The 17,917-nt window shown below is 34.3% G+C and overlaps 3 protein-coding genes and 1 pseudogene across 5 annotated transcripts; 1 reads left to right on the top strand and 3 right to left on the bottom strand.

Annotated features, from left to right (window-relative positions):
* Positions 1-2,922: 2,922 nt before the first annotated feature.
* On the top strand, positions 2,923-5,223 carry LOC125820362 (high mobility group B protein 9-like). Its single transcript, XM_049499794.1, has 3 exons — positions 2,923-3,085; positions 4,416-4,771; positions 5,128-5,223. Exons 1-3 carry the CDS (start codon positions 2,923-2,925, stop codon positions 5,221-5,223), a joined length of 615 nt encoding a protein of 204 aa, XP_049355751.1.
* A 167-nt stretch (positions 5,224-5,390) lies between these two features.
* LOC125820156 (glutathione S-transferase-like) lies at positions 5,391-7,729 on the bottom strand (annotated as a pseudogene). The gene is made up of 3 exons (XR_007442509.1): positions 7,540-7,729; positions 7,350-7,398; positions 5,391-6,091 (listed from the first exon to the last, which is right to left on the bottom strand). The product of XR_007442509.1 is annotated as a glutathione S-transferase-like (transcript).
* A 594-nt stretch (positions 7,730-8,323) lies between these two features.
* LOC125820017 (mechanosensitive ion channel protein 8-like) lies at positions 8,324-11,859 on the bottom strand. The gene is made up of 5 exons (XM_049499435.1): positions 10,487-11,859; positions 10,194-10,317; positions 9,568-9,861; positions 9,276-9,478; positions 8,324-8,814 (listed from the first exon to the last, which is right to left on the bottom strand). Exons 1-5 carry the CDS (start codon positions 11,857-11,859, stop codon positions 8,529-8,531), a joined length of 2,280 nt encoding a protein of 759 aa, XP_049355392.1. The 3' UTR covers positions 8,324-8,528.
* Positions 11,860-12,747: 888 nt separating this feature from the next.
* Positions 12,748-17,484, bottom strand: LOC125820016 (serine/threonine-protein kinase STY46-like). Of its 2 annotated transcripts, XM_049499434.1 has the most exons (15): positions 17,168-17,484; positions 16,313-16,427; positions 15,943-16,034; positions 15,720-15,836; positions 15,521-15,575; positions 15,014-15,124; positions 14,662-14,921; positions 14,476-14,583; positions 14,297-14,370; positions 14,028-14,203; positions 13,847-13,942; positions 13,590-13,670; positions 13,297-13,350; positions 13,010-13,144; positions 12,748-12,908 (listed from the first exon to the last, which is right to left on the bottom strand). In XM_049499434.1, the coding sequence occupies exons 1-15, from the start codon at positions 17,359-17,361 to the stop codon at positions 12,864-12,866; spliced, it is 1,713 nt and encodes a 570-aa protein (XP_049355391.1). In that variant the 5' UTR covers positions 17,362-17,484; the 3' UTR covers positions 12,748-12,863. The 2 variants fall into 2 exon arrangements, 1 of the variants encoding a protein (XP_049355391.1); XR_007442504.1 differs by lacking the exon at positions 12,748-12,908 and having other exon boundaries at positions 13,297-13,386; positions 17,168-17,363.
* Between the last annotated feature and the right edge of the window lie 433 nt (positions 17,485-17,917).

The raw sequence follows: 17,917 nt of genomic DNA, 5'->3' as shown, positions 1-17,917 counted from the left end.
TTTGGACCAAGTACACAAATGACCTCTAGGCCGAAACATTTGACATGAAGCTAGCCCTAAAATTTCAATTGATGATAGACCAAATCTATTTTTTTTTTGTTATGATTATTTTTATTTTGTGAAATGCACCTGCTGGGAATGTATGTTATACATTATATATACATTTATTATACATTTCATAAACACACTATTTATTAGTAGACATTTCATACACACTTTATACTCATATAATACATTATATATACATCTATATACATTTTTATACAATATATACAAAATATTCATTGTATACATTTTGATCAATAGATTTTTCACACACTTTTTATACTTCAAACATTATTCTTTACCTAAAAAAATTAAAATTTGAATCGAAATCTGAAATGAAAAGGAAAAAGAGAAGATAACTTGTCATTATTTGGGGCGTAAAGTGTATTTATGGACATATAGTTCAAAATTGTGCCATTTATATTTTTGAATTTTGATGATCATGCCATGACATTTTATTTTATTTTATTTGTGGCTCAATTAATATAAATTTCATAACTAGTATATTATACATAATAGATCGTGTCCGTACATCGATTATATGATAGACGTACCAGATTAATTTTTAACCTCTATAAATTGATTCTTTCTTCGCTCATTAGGGTTACCTCATATTCTCTATACAATTTCATCGTTGACAGCGGCCGCTCTTCTCAACAATAATGTCTTCCCAATCAAGTATGGTTTTATGGATTTTGATATTTCCTACTAGGCTTGATTTATTTCTATTTATTTCAATATGCGATAACATTTATATTTTATTACTAGGCTAGAGAAATATTCAATTTTAGCCTCGATCTTTTCGAGTCTCGGCTCTATTCATCGAGGAGAAACTAGAGAACTACTTTTTTCCATGTATCATTAATCATGACTTCGAGATATTTCACTTTAAATCATTGTGTCATACTCTTGTGCTTAGATAATGCTAAAATTGTGTTGAAATGGTGCTGAAAATGGTCTTAAATGGTGCTTAATTAGTGTTGAAAATGATTTGAAATGGTTCTGAAAATAATGAAATTTCTCTCTGTGTGATGTGTGACCTATAAATGACTGTTAGAATAAGTCCCAAGCATATACACTTCTTTAAGGTGTGATCCATCCAACCTCGAGTGAATATTAAATACTTTGTGTACCTGACTATTCTTTTTACATTATTCCATGGTTGTTTGAATACTCTTGTGTATTTAGGATCATTGTGTTTCCAAGTAGAAGGGACATTTGATGCCAAGTTTGACTCTAATTATTTCATGTCTATCAAAATGAATTTTGATATTTACTATTAGGCTTGATTTTTTCTATTTATTCCAATATATAACATTATGTGTTATTACTAGGTTAGAGATATATTTAATTTTCATCTTGCTTTTTCTGAGTCTCCTCTTTTTTCTATTCTCGTCCACAATTAATTTAAAAAGCTATTATAACATTTATGTGTTATTACTAGGTTAGAGGTATATTTAATTTTCATCTTGCTTTTTCTGAGTCTCCTCTTTTTCATCTTTCATGACTTCGAGATATTTTATTTTTAAATACCTGTGTTAATACTTGGTCCATGAAAAAGAATCAGACATGTACATGAGGGAGCGTGTTGAGAATACAATTAACTAATAAAAGTGTACTCATTCTAACATATTAAACTTTTAGATGAGATGGTCACACACTTTAATATGATTTCAGAGCAGACAATAGTTCTGAGATCAAATCTCATCGCCACTCATATATATATAAAAAAACATGTGCTTGGCCTTGAAAAAGATCACTCATTACTTAATTTTTGACACATCTATTAAAATACTATATAATAGTAGGATTTTTCTTCCTTTTATATATTGATTAAAAAAATTAATTATCTTTTTGATTGTTTTTTTGAAGCTCTTCACTCTTCTGGCAGCAATGATGAGGAAAATAGTAAGCCAATTTTCATTTGCCCCTTTTTTCTTTTCAAAATATTATTATATGAATTATTCTCACTAAATTATGTTGCATAATATGAATGTTTATAGATTTGAATACTGAATGCTTTAAATTTGTAAATGTGATTCAAAAGAATTATGATGTTCATAAATCTTTTTAATTTATATATTCCGTTTAACATATTACTTTACCTTTTTTTATGGTTTGCAAAAAAATCAAATGTGTTAATTCTTTTGTGCTATAAGGTGCACTTTCATTTAATTTTTTCCCTACTTGATATTCACGATTTTTTTTTTTAATTTCTATTTTTCTGATTGATTTTTTTTTTTGAAGCTTTTCACTCTTCCAGCAACAATGATGAGGAAAATGGTAGGTCAAATTCTCATTTTTCTTTTGAAATTATAATATATGAATTATTCTAGCTAAATAATATTGCATAATAATATGAATGTAGAATGCATTTTGCAAAAGAATTGTGAGGTTCTTAAATCTATTTTAGTTTATATAGATTGTCAAAACATATTTTGTCAACGAAAAATGATCTTATTCGGTATTCAAAATTTTAAAATTATTTTCATTTTTTTGGATATGTTTGCATCTAATAATATCAAAATGTAACTCATTAACCAGCCAATCAATTTATTTAGGCATAATACATATATTGGCCCCTAAACTTGACTTCAAATTTTAACTTTGACCTCCAACTTTCATAATGCACAAATAGGCACTTTAACTATCCTACCTTTAAATAAATAAACACACGATTTTCGGAGTCAAAGAGCGTGAAATGCAACCGCTCCCACTGTGTATTAGTGAGCCACTCAATGGCTGTCAACTAATTAAATATTTTACACGTCATTTTAGAACTAAAAAAAATTTAAATTAATTTTAATTTATATACGAGAATCAAAATTAATTCCTCCTAATGGTTTTGCTAGCTTGGAGCTCATTGGGTCTGTTTTCATGGGGTTTGGGGGGTCATTTGGTTGCTGTTTTGTGTCTGGTTCGAGCTGCTGGTTGCAGCAGTGTTGTTTCGTGATGATTCTCGCCGGAGATGGCGGATCTGATGGGTTTGGGGTCGAGTATTTGGTGGGTTTAGCGAGCTCGAAGCTAATTCGCTTCATGGGTTGTGCTCCGGTGTGAGGAAGAAGGAGAACGGCTGGGTTGGAGGTACTTGTTTGGGGGTCATTTGGTGGTGGCGTTTTGCCTGAAAAAGAAGAAAATGAACGGGGGTTTTGGGTTGCCGGAGATTGGCCGAAATTCGGGGGGTAGAGTTATCATTTTAGCATTTTTTTACTATTGTTTTTGTTGCAAATTATTTCAGAGCAGCCCATAAATATAAGAAGACATGAGAATCAATGAACTTCTCCTTCTTTTCTTTAGTTAAAGTGTATTTGTGCTTTTAAGTTGTCAAATACTTGATGGAAAAAACAGGGTGTTTTGTGTATTGTGATTGTCATAGTGAATAGCAAATTACAATTATGAATTTTTGGAGGCCAAAAAACTCCAAAAATTGAACATATAGTGCTAAAAATTATCAAGTAAAATGGTGCACTTAAAGTGTTTGATAAATTGTCTGAATGAATTTTTTAGAGATTTTTGTCAAATTTGAGTAGCAATCTGATACCTAATCAAAATGTAAGGAGTCCCTTAAGTGTGGATCGGATTCATTGATCGAGAACCTTCGAACTTAAATTGCATTCGACTTTTACAAGTGTATACTCACCCATCTTGCCAAAAAAAAACTTCATTATAATTTTTTTTCGCAATAACAAAAAATTTTATTAAATGTCACTTGCATTTTGCAGTGAACGGCAAATAATGCAAAAAAGAGGGGAAAATTGTTGAAAAAAATATAAAAAGGGTTTAATTGTCCTTTCAATGCTTTTTTTACTGTTGGGCCCCTCGATTTTTACATCTGACGCGTCTAATTTGTGTTTATTTCACGCATTTTGCCAGGTAGGATCCGAGTGTTTTTTTGTTTAAATTTTGGATAGTTAAAGTGTCTATTTGTGCACTCACAAAGTTAAAGATCAAAGTTATAATTTGAAGCCAAGTTAAGGGCCCAATGTATGTATTATGCCATTTATTTAATTTGTATTATTTGATGGACACACATGCAATATATGTGTCTAAAAATTTATTACACTTTATAAGTATTTATAACTAGTTCAAGGATTTTGAGTTTATAAGATTTTTATTTTGAAAATGACGAATCATTTTATGTAATTTATAATTACAAAATTTTACTCCTTGTATTTCAAACTTCATGGGAGTAGATAGTTTTGGAGCCCAAATATAATCCAATTTTACTTTTAAAAGTTTGTTCATTGCCATTTGATTCTTCATGATATTTACTTTAGAATAAGTTGCATGCTTCGTGCACCTGACTGTTCTTTTTATTTTATTCAAAGGTTGTTTACATTGTTTGTTCTAAATTCTCTTTGTTTATTTAGAATCAAAGGGTCTCCAAGTAGAAGGGATAATTTATGGCAAAATTGACTCTGGATATTTGGTGTCTGTCAAAGTGGGATCTGAAGTTTGCAATGGAGTAATCTACCATCCAAAAGAACAAGCCTCATCTTGCAACACGATTGTACTTGACAATCTACAACCTCACCACTATTCAGGACGGAGGATGAGGAGGAAGGAGAGAGACCTTAGGCTCCCGAAACCTAGATGGAACGACTACAACTTCTTCTATGCTGAAAAAAAAGCCATCCTCAAATCTCTTCATCCAACAAGGAAACGTTGGGAATTCACAAAGATGATTGCAAAATCTTGGAACGATCTTCCTCCTGAAGAAAAAATGGTAAATACACTCAAATCCAATCGTTCTGTATTTTGTATTGTGAGGATTCATCATAAATTAAGAATGATAAACTAATTCACTTAATATTGGACCATGAGCTTTAAATGAGCGATAGTGAAGAATCATATAGTCAGCTCAACTTCCTTGGGATACTCAAACTTGAGCATTACAACAAAAAAAAAAGATTATAAAGGGACATTGAGCTGAGGGTCTATCGGAAAACAACCTCTACCTCCCAAGATAGGGGGTAAAGGTCTGTGTACACTCTATCCTTCCCATATCCTACTTATGAGATCAGTGTGTTGTTCTTGTTGTTGTATTGAGAGAGTTCGATATTGATTTTTAGTGACATACAGGTCTATAAAAACTATGCAAAGAAAGACAAGGAAAGGCACCAGAAGGAATGGAAGGAGTATAATGAAATAAGGATGACTGCATCGTCTTGCAACTGAAGGGGACTGACTGGGAGAAGAGAAGGAGCAGAGATATAGTTCATTTTGCATTGTAATGTAGTTCCAAAACTGCAGCTCTTTCTGTGGATCAAAACATTGCTTATGTAAGATAGTCGCAAACTATTTCTAAAAGTGTTGTTTCTCAAACTATTGTTTTCGTAGATCAATTCTCATGCTTATAAGATGGTCTGTGTTATAAATACATCATATTGTGGATGCTCATTACACAATTTCCTGGATAATCACCTTGATGTATTGTTGGGAATCTGTCTTTATTCAACCCGTAGGTGAGGGTGTAGCTAGTCTACGACAACAACATAGTAATCCCACGAGTGGGGTCTGGGGAAAAGAAAACTGCAATGTCACAAACAACACAATGATACAATAAACGATTTCAACAAGTCCTAGGAAGGAGGGGGTGAGGTCTGCATTTCAACTACCTTCTTCCATGACTCTCGGTTGGATATGTCACCCCACCACCTTCCCACGTTCTCTCTTGAAGTGAAGAGCTCTGCTCTGTCTGTTCCGTTCACCAAGTATTGAATGTTTGGAAGGTGAGAGAGATCGGCCAATGTGAACTCATCTCCAGCCAAGTACTGACTATCTCCGAGCCTCTTTTCATACACATCAAGTACTTTTTTGAGCTTCTCTTCGTTCTGTCTGATCAAGTTCTCGTCTTGTTTGAGCTTCATTCGCGGTGCAAAAGCCAGCTGGAATACAAGAACTGAACTTGGTGGATTGAAGCTTTGTCCTTCTGCCTCTATCCATTGATCTATAGACGCTTTCTCTAACGGGTTTGTTCCATATAATCCCTTGTTACCTTGACTTCCGTATTTGTCACATATGTACCTATTTATAGATCTGGATTCTGGATTTACCAAAAGCACAGACAGACAACAATGTAAACCCAAATTTTAGTTAGTATAAGCACTATGAAACAGTGTAAGCCGCAAATTCCATATTAGTATGAGCATCATGAACACATACTAGACGTATAAGCATCATCAACAAGAACACCGCATAATAAGTAACAGCATAGGGCCCAAATTCCACACTAGTATCAGTGGCGGAGCCACTGGAAAATCACATTGTTTAGCTAGGCCCAAATTTTAGTTTCATTTATATAAACTATATGTTGATGACTCCCGTTATTTTCTAGTTGTCATTGTGACTAGTATAGGCATCATCAACAACGTCACATCATAAGTTACAGTGTGAGCCCCGAATTCCATACTAGTATAAGCATCATGAACAGTAAGGTAAGACCTAATTTCCATACTAATATAAGCCTCATTAACAACAATGTACAATCCAAATTGCATACTAGTATAAGCATCATGAACAATACTGTAAGACCCAATTTACATACTAGTTATCTGGGAGGATAAGATGTACGCAGACCTTATCTATACCTATTTGAGGTAGAGAGGTTGTTTCGGATAGACCTTGGGTTCAGAGGAAGCATAATCAAAGCAGAATTGAAAGGAAAATAACGATAGCAAAATGACAAGAGAAACAAAGCAAACGTAGCAACAAGTATTAACAAGAATTGAAGAATAAGATACTACGCAAATACTAAAAGTTACTACCAGATACAAAGAAGAGGAGACTAGCCCCTGCCTCTCCCACATAAAAGTACGACAACACTTGGCTTACCTACTACCTTAATCCTCCAAACCTTCCTATCTAGGGTCATGTTTTCAGTAAGCTGAATTGCGTTAAAAAAACAAGATCCCAATTTGTGCACTACTATAAACATCATCTATTCTTGGCAAATGCAGTTTAAAAATCCAATCTTTAGACTGGCCCATTACTTCCAGGGCTATCTATCTGCTGCAAGATTAAGAGGACTGAGCAGGGGGGATTTCAGATAATGGGGAAGATGAGACTAGGCCTCTGCCTCTCCCACTGAAAAGTACGACAACACTCGACTACCTTCAAACCTTCCTATCTAGGGTCATGTCATCAGTAAGCTAAATTGCATTAAACAACAAGATCCCAAATTGTGCACCACTATAAACATCAGCTATTCTTAGCAAATGCAGTTTAAAAATCCAATCTTTAGACTGACCCAATACTTCTAGAGCTATCTGCTGCAAGATAAAGAGGACAAAAAGTGTAATTACCAAACAGAGTGATGTCCTCATCTTGATAAGCTGGAACTTGACCAAAAGGCTGATGAAAATGAGAACATAGAAATCAGTAAAAGAAACTTGGCCCCTTTTTCTAAATTTGGGGGTAGGAGGGAAAATCGAACACTCGCAAATAAAGAGTCAATCAACTGAGCTACAAAGATTTCCGAAAAAAAAAACTTGCCTGAATTTTGAGATAGTCAGGTTTTTTGTGTTCCCCTTTTGCCATGTTAACTGGGATGAGCTGAAATTGGACATTTTTTCAAGAAGACAAGCTAGAACTCTTGACACTGCTGTTGATAAAGTTGGTCCGTACACTTTCACCGGAGTAGCCATCGGAAAATCAAGAAAGTAAACTAGTGTTGTTCCTTTCTTTGTGGAATTTATATTTGCTTTTTATAATCTTTATTCAGCATATTACACATTATCCATTTCTTCATCAACTGGTTAAAGTGGGTCCACCAATTTTAATTATTTTATTTATTTATTTTTAAAAAAGTGTTATTAGTGGATAGGTGTGGTAGGCAAAATTATTAAAATGATTTAAATATTCAACTAACTTTTTTTAATGCTAATATTCCCTGTATCATTTCAATTCCTTCGATGTCTAAAAGGGAGATTATTCAACTAACCTCATAATCATAAATATTTTGATTGAATTAGTATTATTTCAATTCTTTCGATGTCTAAAAGGGTGATTATTCAACTAACCTCATGATCATAGATATTTTGATTGAATTAGTAAAAACTTTTGTTTCTAACAGTGACATATTTTGGCAAAGAAAGAGGATTTCCTTTTAAATCAAGTCTGTGTGAATTTGAATTAGTTGAGGATCGATATAATAAGCTTGGAATATCATATCATTTAGAAAAGAACTTTTGTGAGATTTGTTAAGAGTTTCACTATAGTATGAGTCCTTTCTTTATATTGGCTTGCACAATTTTTTCATTATGACCAAAATTGTGAGTAATTAGTTAAGTTCAAGATCCAATTAAGCAAGTTAAACCTTGTTACAATGAACATTTGGCCTAATAACATCTTATTACAATAGTTTTATAACATCTAATTAGTAATTACAATCTATGTATGGACTCTGTGACATCTAATAACAATGAACAAAAAACCACCTCAACCATCTTTAGATCATCTTTAGTGATCGTCTTTTCGATCAATTAAGCACACGTTGTCCAGTTAGAAGGAGCTCTCGTTGACGATAATGGTGGGAGGTTATGAATGTTGACATCGAGAGGTAGCATACGATATTGGATATCGAGCTCCCTGAATGTTTTCACCATTTCTTCAATAAGAAGAGCTCTTCTCGCCCACCTCTCTCCCATGTCTTGGTGATTCATCGTGTGTGAGAGCCACACTGACCACTTTATCCCGTTCATGTCTTCCACGTCTCTCATTACAATCATTGGAGCCGGATACCAATGATCACTCCTGTTTTCGATATACCTGCCAGTACAGAAGACATAACCATAACTAATCGAAAAAAGGATGGAAGAATATCAAGAACTTATCATGATCAAGCTAAGACACAAGTCAAAAGTACTCTTCCTTCGCACATTTTTATATTACATGCCAAGCCAATTATACTATTAGATCTTCAATTGAACCACTGTATAATGTCTTTGTTCCAATATCTTTAGGCTGTTATAACGAAATGTTGTTATATTGAACATAATATGAAAATCAGTTCCAAAGAGATATGGTCGTTATAGAGAGGTCTGTCTATAACAACGGTCTTTTTTTCCATATATCCAGTAATAAGAATAAGAATTCTGCGAGTGAATAAGAGCACATTTTTGTAATGCTTAATGCCAGTAAAAAGCAAGAGAGATCATTATAGCTCAAAAGTCCAAAGTTAAAACAGCTCGAACTTATAAAATGAACATAGATATCGTAGATATATATACCTCGTTATTTTCTCTTTCATCATAGCAATCTTTTCCATGGGAGTTGAGATATGAATGGAGAAATCGACTGAATCTCCCATGTCTGGACTGCGGTAGTAATTACTGATGGGCTTCGTCGATAGGACACTATTTGGATATATGATCTTCTGGTTATCATATCTTAGGAAAACTGTAGTCAGTATATTCATCTCTTCAACTACCATCTGAAGCACAATCATCAAATAAATGCTTTAGTATATACGAGTTCAAACACACACAAAAACATATGCTTTGAAACGGAAGAATTTCTTGCCTGAACTCCATCAACTTCAACACGATCGCCTACATCAAACGGGTGCATCACAAATAAAAAGATGATTGCCTCAAATGTCGTCTTGGCTGAGTTTCCGAAGATGAATACTACTAGAAGAATCTGAGAACTCAAAAAGACCAAGAAATGCATAGTAGCAACTCTGAGTATAAGGAGCCAGATGACCAATATGATTATTGCCACAAGGACATTTAACATTTGATGAAGCTTGTTTACAGCAGTCTTAGTGTCATTTAACGACAGAGCAAGCGCCCTTCGCTCTCTAAATGCATTCACCTGGAAGAAAAATACAACGTTAAACGTTCAAATCTCATCATACTAGTGCTAAATTATGCTCGGACTCTTCAAATATTGTCAATGGGTGCATGTTGGATTCTCCAAAAGTAGTGTATTTTTGAAGAATCACACGGTTGTGGCATCGAAAGTGAAGAGTCCGTGCAACTTAGACTAAAAAACAATACTTTTCTTTAAAAACATGATCTTCATTTTGTGGCGATGACTTGAAATGAATACCAAAATCGTCATTTTGAGATGAATTCGGACTGATCTAACCAAGAAAAGAACTGGACTTTCTTTCTTAAAGAAGATTGGCAAAGTTGCATACTCACCGCCCAACTTTTCAGAGCACATTTACTTATGCCTTTGGTTTCAGTTCCACTTTCAATAAGGCACATTGTTTTTGAAGCCTCATCTTCTCTCATAAAACGCATCAAGTCCTCCAAATAGATGAACCTAATGGTAGTCACACATAGTATGAGCATAGATATATAAAGATTTCAACTTCAGTATTATAACATAAGAATTTAAGGCAATAACTAATTGTTGTTAACACCGACAGTACGAAGAGATAGGTGAGTTACAATAAGGGATGTAAACTTTTCTTTTTAAGGAAATAACTTACTTGGACCCAGGCTTAGCTACATTGTTAAATATCTGCTTGGCTGCAGCTTTCGCCTTTTTTTCACTAGTGATCTGCACAGCAGTTTCATCCTCGAAATTCGACTGTGGTAACTTCTCATCCAAAGTTGACAGCACACCATTTCGAACCATATTCATCAGCCTTTTCATATTCCAAGCAGAAATGTTCTTCTGATTCAGTCTATGCAGATGATCTATAGTAATTCCACCCTCCTTTTCTTTTTCCTTCTCGGAAATAGCCCTCGAAAATGCAGAACTCCTCGGAGTAGAACCCGTAGGAGTCTTCCGTGGTGTTCCAATCAGTCTCTTTGCAAATATGCTTGCCTTTAGATCAGCAGGCAATGTAGCCCCAGCACTCTGAAGCTTCTCCACTTCAGCCATAACTTTCTCCTCCTCCTCCTCGTGATCTCGCTGATCAATCTCAACCAATGCAGGCCCAGACAACGTCTCAATCACATACTGATTAAACAAAGATTCTTGAATTCGATCGAAGAATGTACTAACATGAAATGACATAGCTAGTACCTTCACAAGAAGTGTTTTCAACAACCAAATGTATGCACCAACCAAAAGACAAATCCAAATGCTTGACACATAAGGCAAAACCTTCCCACCAGTCATTTTATCAACTTTTTTATCAAAAATACACAGCCAAGCAATCAAAACCAAACTCAACCAAATGCAATTCTGCACTGAATTCCTCAATCCATACACGAAATACAAAACGCGTTTTCGCAACAAAAAATTACTCTCAATGAAGAACACAACCAACCTTATAACCCAACCAGAAAACAATCTTCCACAAATCAACACCAAAATCATTACTTCCCATTTCCACAATTCAAGCCCAAAAGCCCTCTTTTCCCTCAATACACTAAACACAAAACTACAACTTAAAACAGCAATAATCACAACTAAACTCACCAGCTGAAGAACAGTTAATAAACTAAACTTCACTTTCTTGAATTCCTCAGGTAAATCCTCATCTGAAAAGGGGTCCTCTTCTTCAATTTCACTATCTTTTAACAAAACCCCAGACCTCTGATCTTGCTCAGGTGGTTCCATTAGCCTTGATTTTGTCCTGTTAACCAAAAGATTAGATTTTTTCCTAAAAGAAGAGGTGGAACTGCAAACCAAAACTTCTTGTTGTGAACATGGTGATTCTGTGATAAAGTTGAAATCTTTATCATTACTGTCATTCTTGGTGAAATGGGGTTCTGGAGAAATGGACAATTCAGTTTCTTTTAGGGGTTTTGGGGTTTCTCTAAACATGGAAAGATTAGATTTTTCAGTTTGGTTTAAGAGATTTTGATGTTCTTCTATTTCAGATTTGAAAGATTTTTTAAGTTTTTCCATTTCAAGAAGATAAAAAGTTGAAAAAAGGGGAAGGTGATTCTTGGCTTGTTCTTGAATGAATCACTATTATCAAGAAAGAACAAAGTAACATGGAATAAAGTGGGATTTGTAGTGTCTGAAAAGATGTATTACAACTATTATTCCTCATTTTTTCTTTTGTGGTTTTTGAAGATGGAGGAAGAAGATTCTGGAGAAAAATGAAAGAAAGAAGAGATGATGATGGAAGATTCATGCATTTTCTTTCTTAAAGCAACTGAAAGTGTCTATCCATCCGTCCACTTTTACTTGTTTACTTCTCAAGGGATAAGGTATATGTAGCCTAGATTATGATCAAAATTGCAGAGTCACATTTTTAACTAAACTAAGGTTCTATTACCCCTGAACCAATTTATTTTGTAATTTTGTAAACCTTTTTGACTTATGTGGCATCAAAATATCTCAAATGCGTCTCAACTGCGTGGAGTCACGGAGTCTGCCATGTAAGCCAAAAGGCGTACAAAATTACAAAAAAGAAATGAGTTCAGGGGATAATAGGACCTTAGATTAGTTAATGTGTGTCTCTGAGATTTCGATTATAGTTTAGGGGATACTTGTGTCTTATCCCTAATTAAAATAAATATTCTTAATAGTTTTATTCTTAATGTCCAGATTGATTTTGATCACTTAACTATATATTTCTTCTTGATTCTAGTTTTAAAAAAAGTAATTTCTGAGTTAATAACTATTAGTTGAGTGTTTATATATGAACAAACAGGGTGAGTGTAGACTTCTATTAACAGCTAACAAATCTGCAGTCCAGACTAAATATTTATACAATATGATCATGTCAGTTACAAAGTACTTACATGTAAATCCCAATGATAAAACATTAACCTAGTAAAAGTTGTAAGCTAATCTACTACCACAGATCATAGTTATACAACACTGATAGTTTAAAAAAAACGAAAATTACACTGTCAGTATATATAACTTAATGTGTGTTATGCATTCTGCTTCCTCAATGGTTATCCAAGGCTTCTTCTTTTGCTACTTTTCTCTTCTTCAATCATCTGTGTTTAAGCAGAGCAATGCTACTTCAATTCAAGTTTTTACAAACACAAAGCAAATGCAGAAATCACATTGAAATTGATTCTGCTACCACGACGAGTACCTTTTTGGTCATGTGTTGCAGGATGTCAAGTATCTCGGAGAACTCAGGTCTTAAGAGCGGTTCTTGCTGCCAACATTTCTCGAGCAATTCCACCAACATTGGATGAGTGTTTGCGGGAATTGTTGGCCTTAGACCCTATAGTTTGTATGTTAGGAAATTCGACTAATGTAGAGAGCACAACCTCATCTATACAAAATCTGTTTTTACTGCTAAGTTTTCTGTGATTGCATACGAGTTATTAAGTAGAATCGTTCAAAATTCAAGAGGGCGAATGAGAAATGTAATACCTTCTGAACCACAGCCACTGCAGCTTGTAATGGGGTCAAGAACTCGTAAGGAAGCTGATATGTTAACATCGATAAAAACGATTATTGACACTGAAAATTTTTGAAGCCAAGAAAATGCTCATGAGGAAACAAAAATGATGTACTACTGAGTTAGTAAAATATGTAACAAGAATCCATTTGCCTTATAATAAACTTGTCAATATGAAAGTTTTAAGCAAAATGCTAATAAAACACACATGAAGAAGCTATGTTAATGATTGAAATGGATGAATCAACGAACGAAACATTATTACCTTTCCTGTTAACAGCTCCCACAGTACAATCCCGAAGCTGAAAACATCAGCTTTTCGATCATAAGGTCTATGTCCAATAACCTTTGTAATATCAAACAAACGAAATAAAACTCAGGAGGTTGATGTGAAGAACTTGAGACTAATGTTATGTTATGGAAGCAAGATAACTGTTATAACTCCCTCCGTTTCAATTTGTTTGTCTGGTTTTGACTTGTCATGAAGTTTAAGAAAGTGAAGAAGAGGGAGGGAGGGTCGACCTCAGGAGCCATCCATCGATATGTTCCTGTTTCTGCAGTCATTATACCAGACTGAACTTGCACACAAGCAACACCAAAGTCAGCAACCTTCACAACCTATAAAGCACAATATGTAAGCAGTCTGTATAGAGTCTTTTTACATATAAGGATCGATCACCAAGAAATCGACTTCATTTCTTACTTGATTTTCATTCATTAAGAGATTGGCAGTCTTTAAGTCTCTATGGATTATATTATTTTGGTGCAGATAGCTCATCCCCTTTGAAACATCAATAGCAACCTTGACTAACACCGGAAGCCTGAAAAAACCTTTCGTTTTATGCAGAAAATCGTAGAGACTTCCACCGGACATAAATTCTGCATTGAAGGTAACATTTGAAGATAGATGAGAGAAGTCTATTCCGGTACTGAAAGAGTAAAACTGGACAATTAATCTTTTCTAGTGATTACCTGTGATTATACATAATCGTGGAGGTTTCGTGCATGCACCAATAAATTGCACAACATTCTTGTGGCGGACTTTCCTGTAAGTACCAGGAAGAGGTGATCAGGTAGTGCACACACACACATAGAAGTTGATAGTAGTAAATTTGCAGCAACCAAACAGGACATAATGCTATCGTTCGAACCTTAATATATAAATTTCTTGTGCAAAATCTCTTTTCATATCTTCATTTAGGCACTCAGACTTGAGAACCTTAATAGCCACTTCCTGATTATGGAATAAGCCTTTATACCTGCAAATACGATAAATCGTTAGGCCACAGTCAGTGACTATATTGTATTCTTGATTCAAAGTTGACATTTTTACTGACAAATCACCAGTTGAGCCAGTTGCAATTTTATATTCATAATTCAGCAGTGCATTGTCGATTTCCCATGCTTCACTCCCATTGCTTGATGTATCTACATGGTTCGCGGTGATGTTGATACCAGTTTGTACAAACTTCATTTTGGGGAACAAAAGGTCTTGATTTAACCCCGGCTGTTTCATCGTTACATTGAGTCTGTCAATGACTTTTACCTCCATATTTGATATTTCCTTCAACAGGACACTTCTTAGCTGGTCAGTTTCCTAAGAATGACAAAAGAGACAAAACGTAGAGACTTATAAGAAGATATATCGAGATGAAGTACCTCAATTTATATGTTCATCTAAATAAGTACCTCATTTTCCCAACCATCAACCACAAAGACATCCAAGGAGTAACCGTCTTTCGTTGAGAAAGCATGAGCTTCTTGAATGTTCAATCCAATCTCCGAAAGTAAAGAAGTCAACTGAAATAAATGTGCATTAACCTTAATCGATATATCATGTAAAGAACTTAATAGAGAATGTTAGGAGAGGGAAAATGTCTGAACAAATGGCTATAAGTGACACATTAGTTTGGCAACATAGTGGTAAACTACTTACGAAGACACAGAACTACTAATATAAGACTGCAAGAAGAACTCGAAAATATGACAAAAAATTTTAATCCTGACAGCAGCATCAGAAGGGGATGTTTTTATGTATTGACAAACTGGAGCTGGTCACTGCACGAAATGAAAAGCAAATTTTCTTCTTAACTTGAAAATAGTAAAATTCCGGAGAACCAGGGTATGTAACATCATTCTATGAGAGTACATAGAGATTCTTGAAAGAGGTATAATGTTGACATAGAAAAGGCTTACCCGAAAGAGGAGTTTGGGCTTGTCAAGTGTTGAAATCGTTATTTCATACAAAGTCCTGCGAAACACAAGTAAAGAAGATAGAATTAATAAATTCTCCCTGATTATAACAGCATCATAAATTTGCAAAATTTTGACACACGACGATTAAGGAAAAGAACAAAGTGAAAGCTAAATCAGGAGAAATGTATCAGAATATTACTGAAATGACAGTGAATTTCCACACACAGCACTATTTCCATCTTGAACATATAATTTATTAGTTCCTAACGCGAGCTCTGTGCTTGGCGACAAACCAAAGGCAGGTGGAGGATGCATGCTGTAAATTTGAAAATGAAAAGTAAAAAAGTTGAAGATTTCATCACTATACTGAACATAGTAAAGAGAGTTCAGATATATTTAAATTTGAATCGTCGTATCTCTACCTGCCATGGTGATCAATACGTTGTGCATCTCCCCTTCTCGAGAAAGTGGAATGAACTGAATCCCCGGGATTTCCATCAGATATTTGATGAATCTGGATAGCGGAAATATCAAATGAACAAGCTTTTATTCAATTTGCTTCAATCATATATGCTAATCAAAAAATGAAAAACGTAAAAGAAAATCAAGAGAAATTGTAAATGTCACAGTTCAAGTCCATGGCACGTATTTGACAATTTCCGTTGAAGTGACAATTTAATCAAATATTACTACGTCCATGATTGAGTTCAAATAATTACATAAGACATGTATATTGACATAATTTGGTCATCATAGAAAGAATGAAGAGCGAAAGTTGGACAATAGTACTACCTGCACTAGGCGGACTTCAACTGCTGGCGCGGGATTCTGATAGTGTGCCATTTGCAGCAAGTTCTTGTGCATAACAACATCTTGTGCCCTCTCAATATTCACATCCACTGCATACCTATATTAGCCATCTTTGAACTTATGATAACTCGGAAAATAGAGTAACAACCCATTAAACTACTCACCACAAACAAACTCTTGGCACCGGTATAATAGACTTATAACTTAGCTCCCATTTTGGTCATAGATTTTGAAGTTGAAACTTGAAATTTTGAGGGGTCTGGGGAGGGTAGAGTATACAGAGATCTTACCCTTACCTCAGAGGTAGATAGGTTGTTTCTAATAGACCCTCGGCAGAAAGACAAACAGTCCAAAACAGTCCCAAGAATAAAAGAAATAACGGAAGTACAGGAAACAACATATAATAACAAAAACAGCAAATAGTAACAGAACAGAAACTACAGCAAAACAATACGAGAATCTAGTAACAAGAAACAACAGATAGTAACAGAAATCAAAGGACAAGAAACTACAAGAAAAAGACCCTCGGCTCAAACACAAACAGTCCCAAAAAGAAAAAGAAGTAACGGAAGTACAAGAAACAACAGATAATAACAAAAACAGCAAATAGTAACAGAACAGAAACTATAACAAAACAATATGAGAATCAAGTTACAAGAAACAACAGATAGTAACAGAAATCAAAGAACAAGAAATTACTGAAAGAGTAATATCACAACTTCTGATATGAACGGACAACAAGACTACTAGACATCATACATGGTCTGATCCCGTTTGAAGATAAATTTACAAAATATATGGTCAAACGCTATCTTAAACTTGAAAAAGAAAGATTACCTTAGAGGAAGTTTAGTGAAATGAGCCCACAATTCATCCTCAAAACCAGGTTGATTCACTTCTTCATCATTCGACTCTCTTAATCTTCGAATCACTTCTTGAAACACTTCAACTTTCTCTCTTCTCTTTCGAGTACGATTCTGAGACAACTCCAATAATCCTTTACTACTGCAACTCACAGAATCTTCCATCATCCGAAAAACAGAATCAGTTTAAGAAAATATTAAAAAAAATGAATGTGAATATACTCCTCTTATTCAAATTCTAATTAATTTATCACAAGAAAAAAGGAGGGTACAGAGAAAACTAGTTAAAAATTTTAAAAAAATGGAGTAGTTGAAGACCTACTACAATGTACATATATTCTTTATATCAGTTGCTTACATCATGAAACAGATATATAAAACAAAACAAACAAAAAAGCAAGTAAGAACACAGTTTATAGTCTCTTATTCTTCAATGTGTATTACTATCAGTTGTTTTGCGGGGTAGAGGTAAGGTATGGTTACAACCTATCCTTCTCAGACTCCACTTTGAAATTACATTAGGTATATTATTGTTATTATTTGTAACTAACTTTTGTTCGAATTCTATAAATCAAACGGGAAAAGGGTACAAAATGCTCTTATGTGAAATTGAACTAAAATGATTTCCGTTAATACTTAGATCCATAAATACCGTTATTGAAGGATGTGGATTCAAACAAGGTTTGTAAGCTTTGTTTTTATCACCAAATTGTCTTATAGCTCT

Source organism: Solanum verrucosum, unplaced genomic scaffold (assembly GCF_900185275.1).
Source record: "Solanum verrucosum unplaced genomic scaffold, falcon-dt-bn FXZP01000229.1, whole genome shotgun sequence".
NCBI lineage: Eukaryota > Viridiplantae > Streptophyta > Magnoliopsida > Solanales > Solanaceae > Solanum > Solanum verrucosum.
The sequence above is the reverse complement of the archived record's forward strand: the minus strand, read 5'-3'. Positions and strand labels throughout refer to the sequence as shown.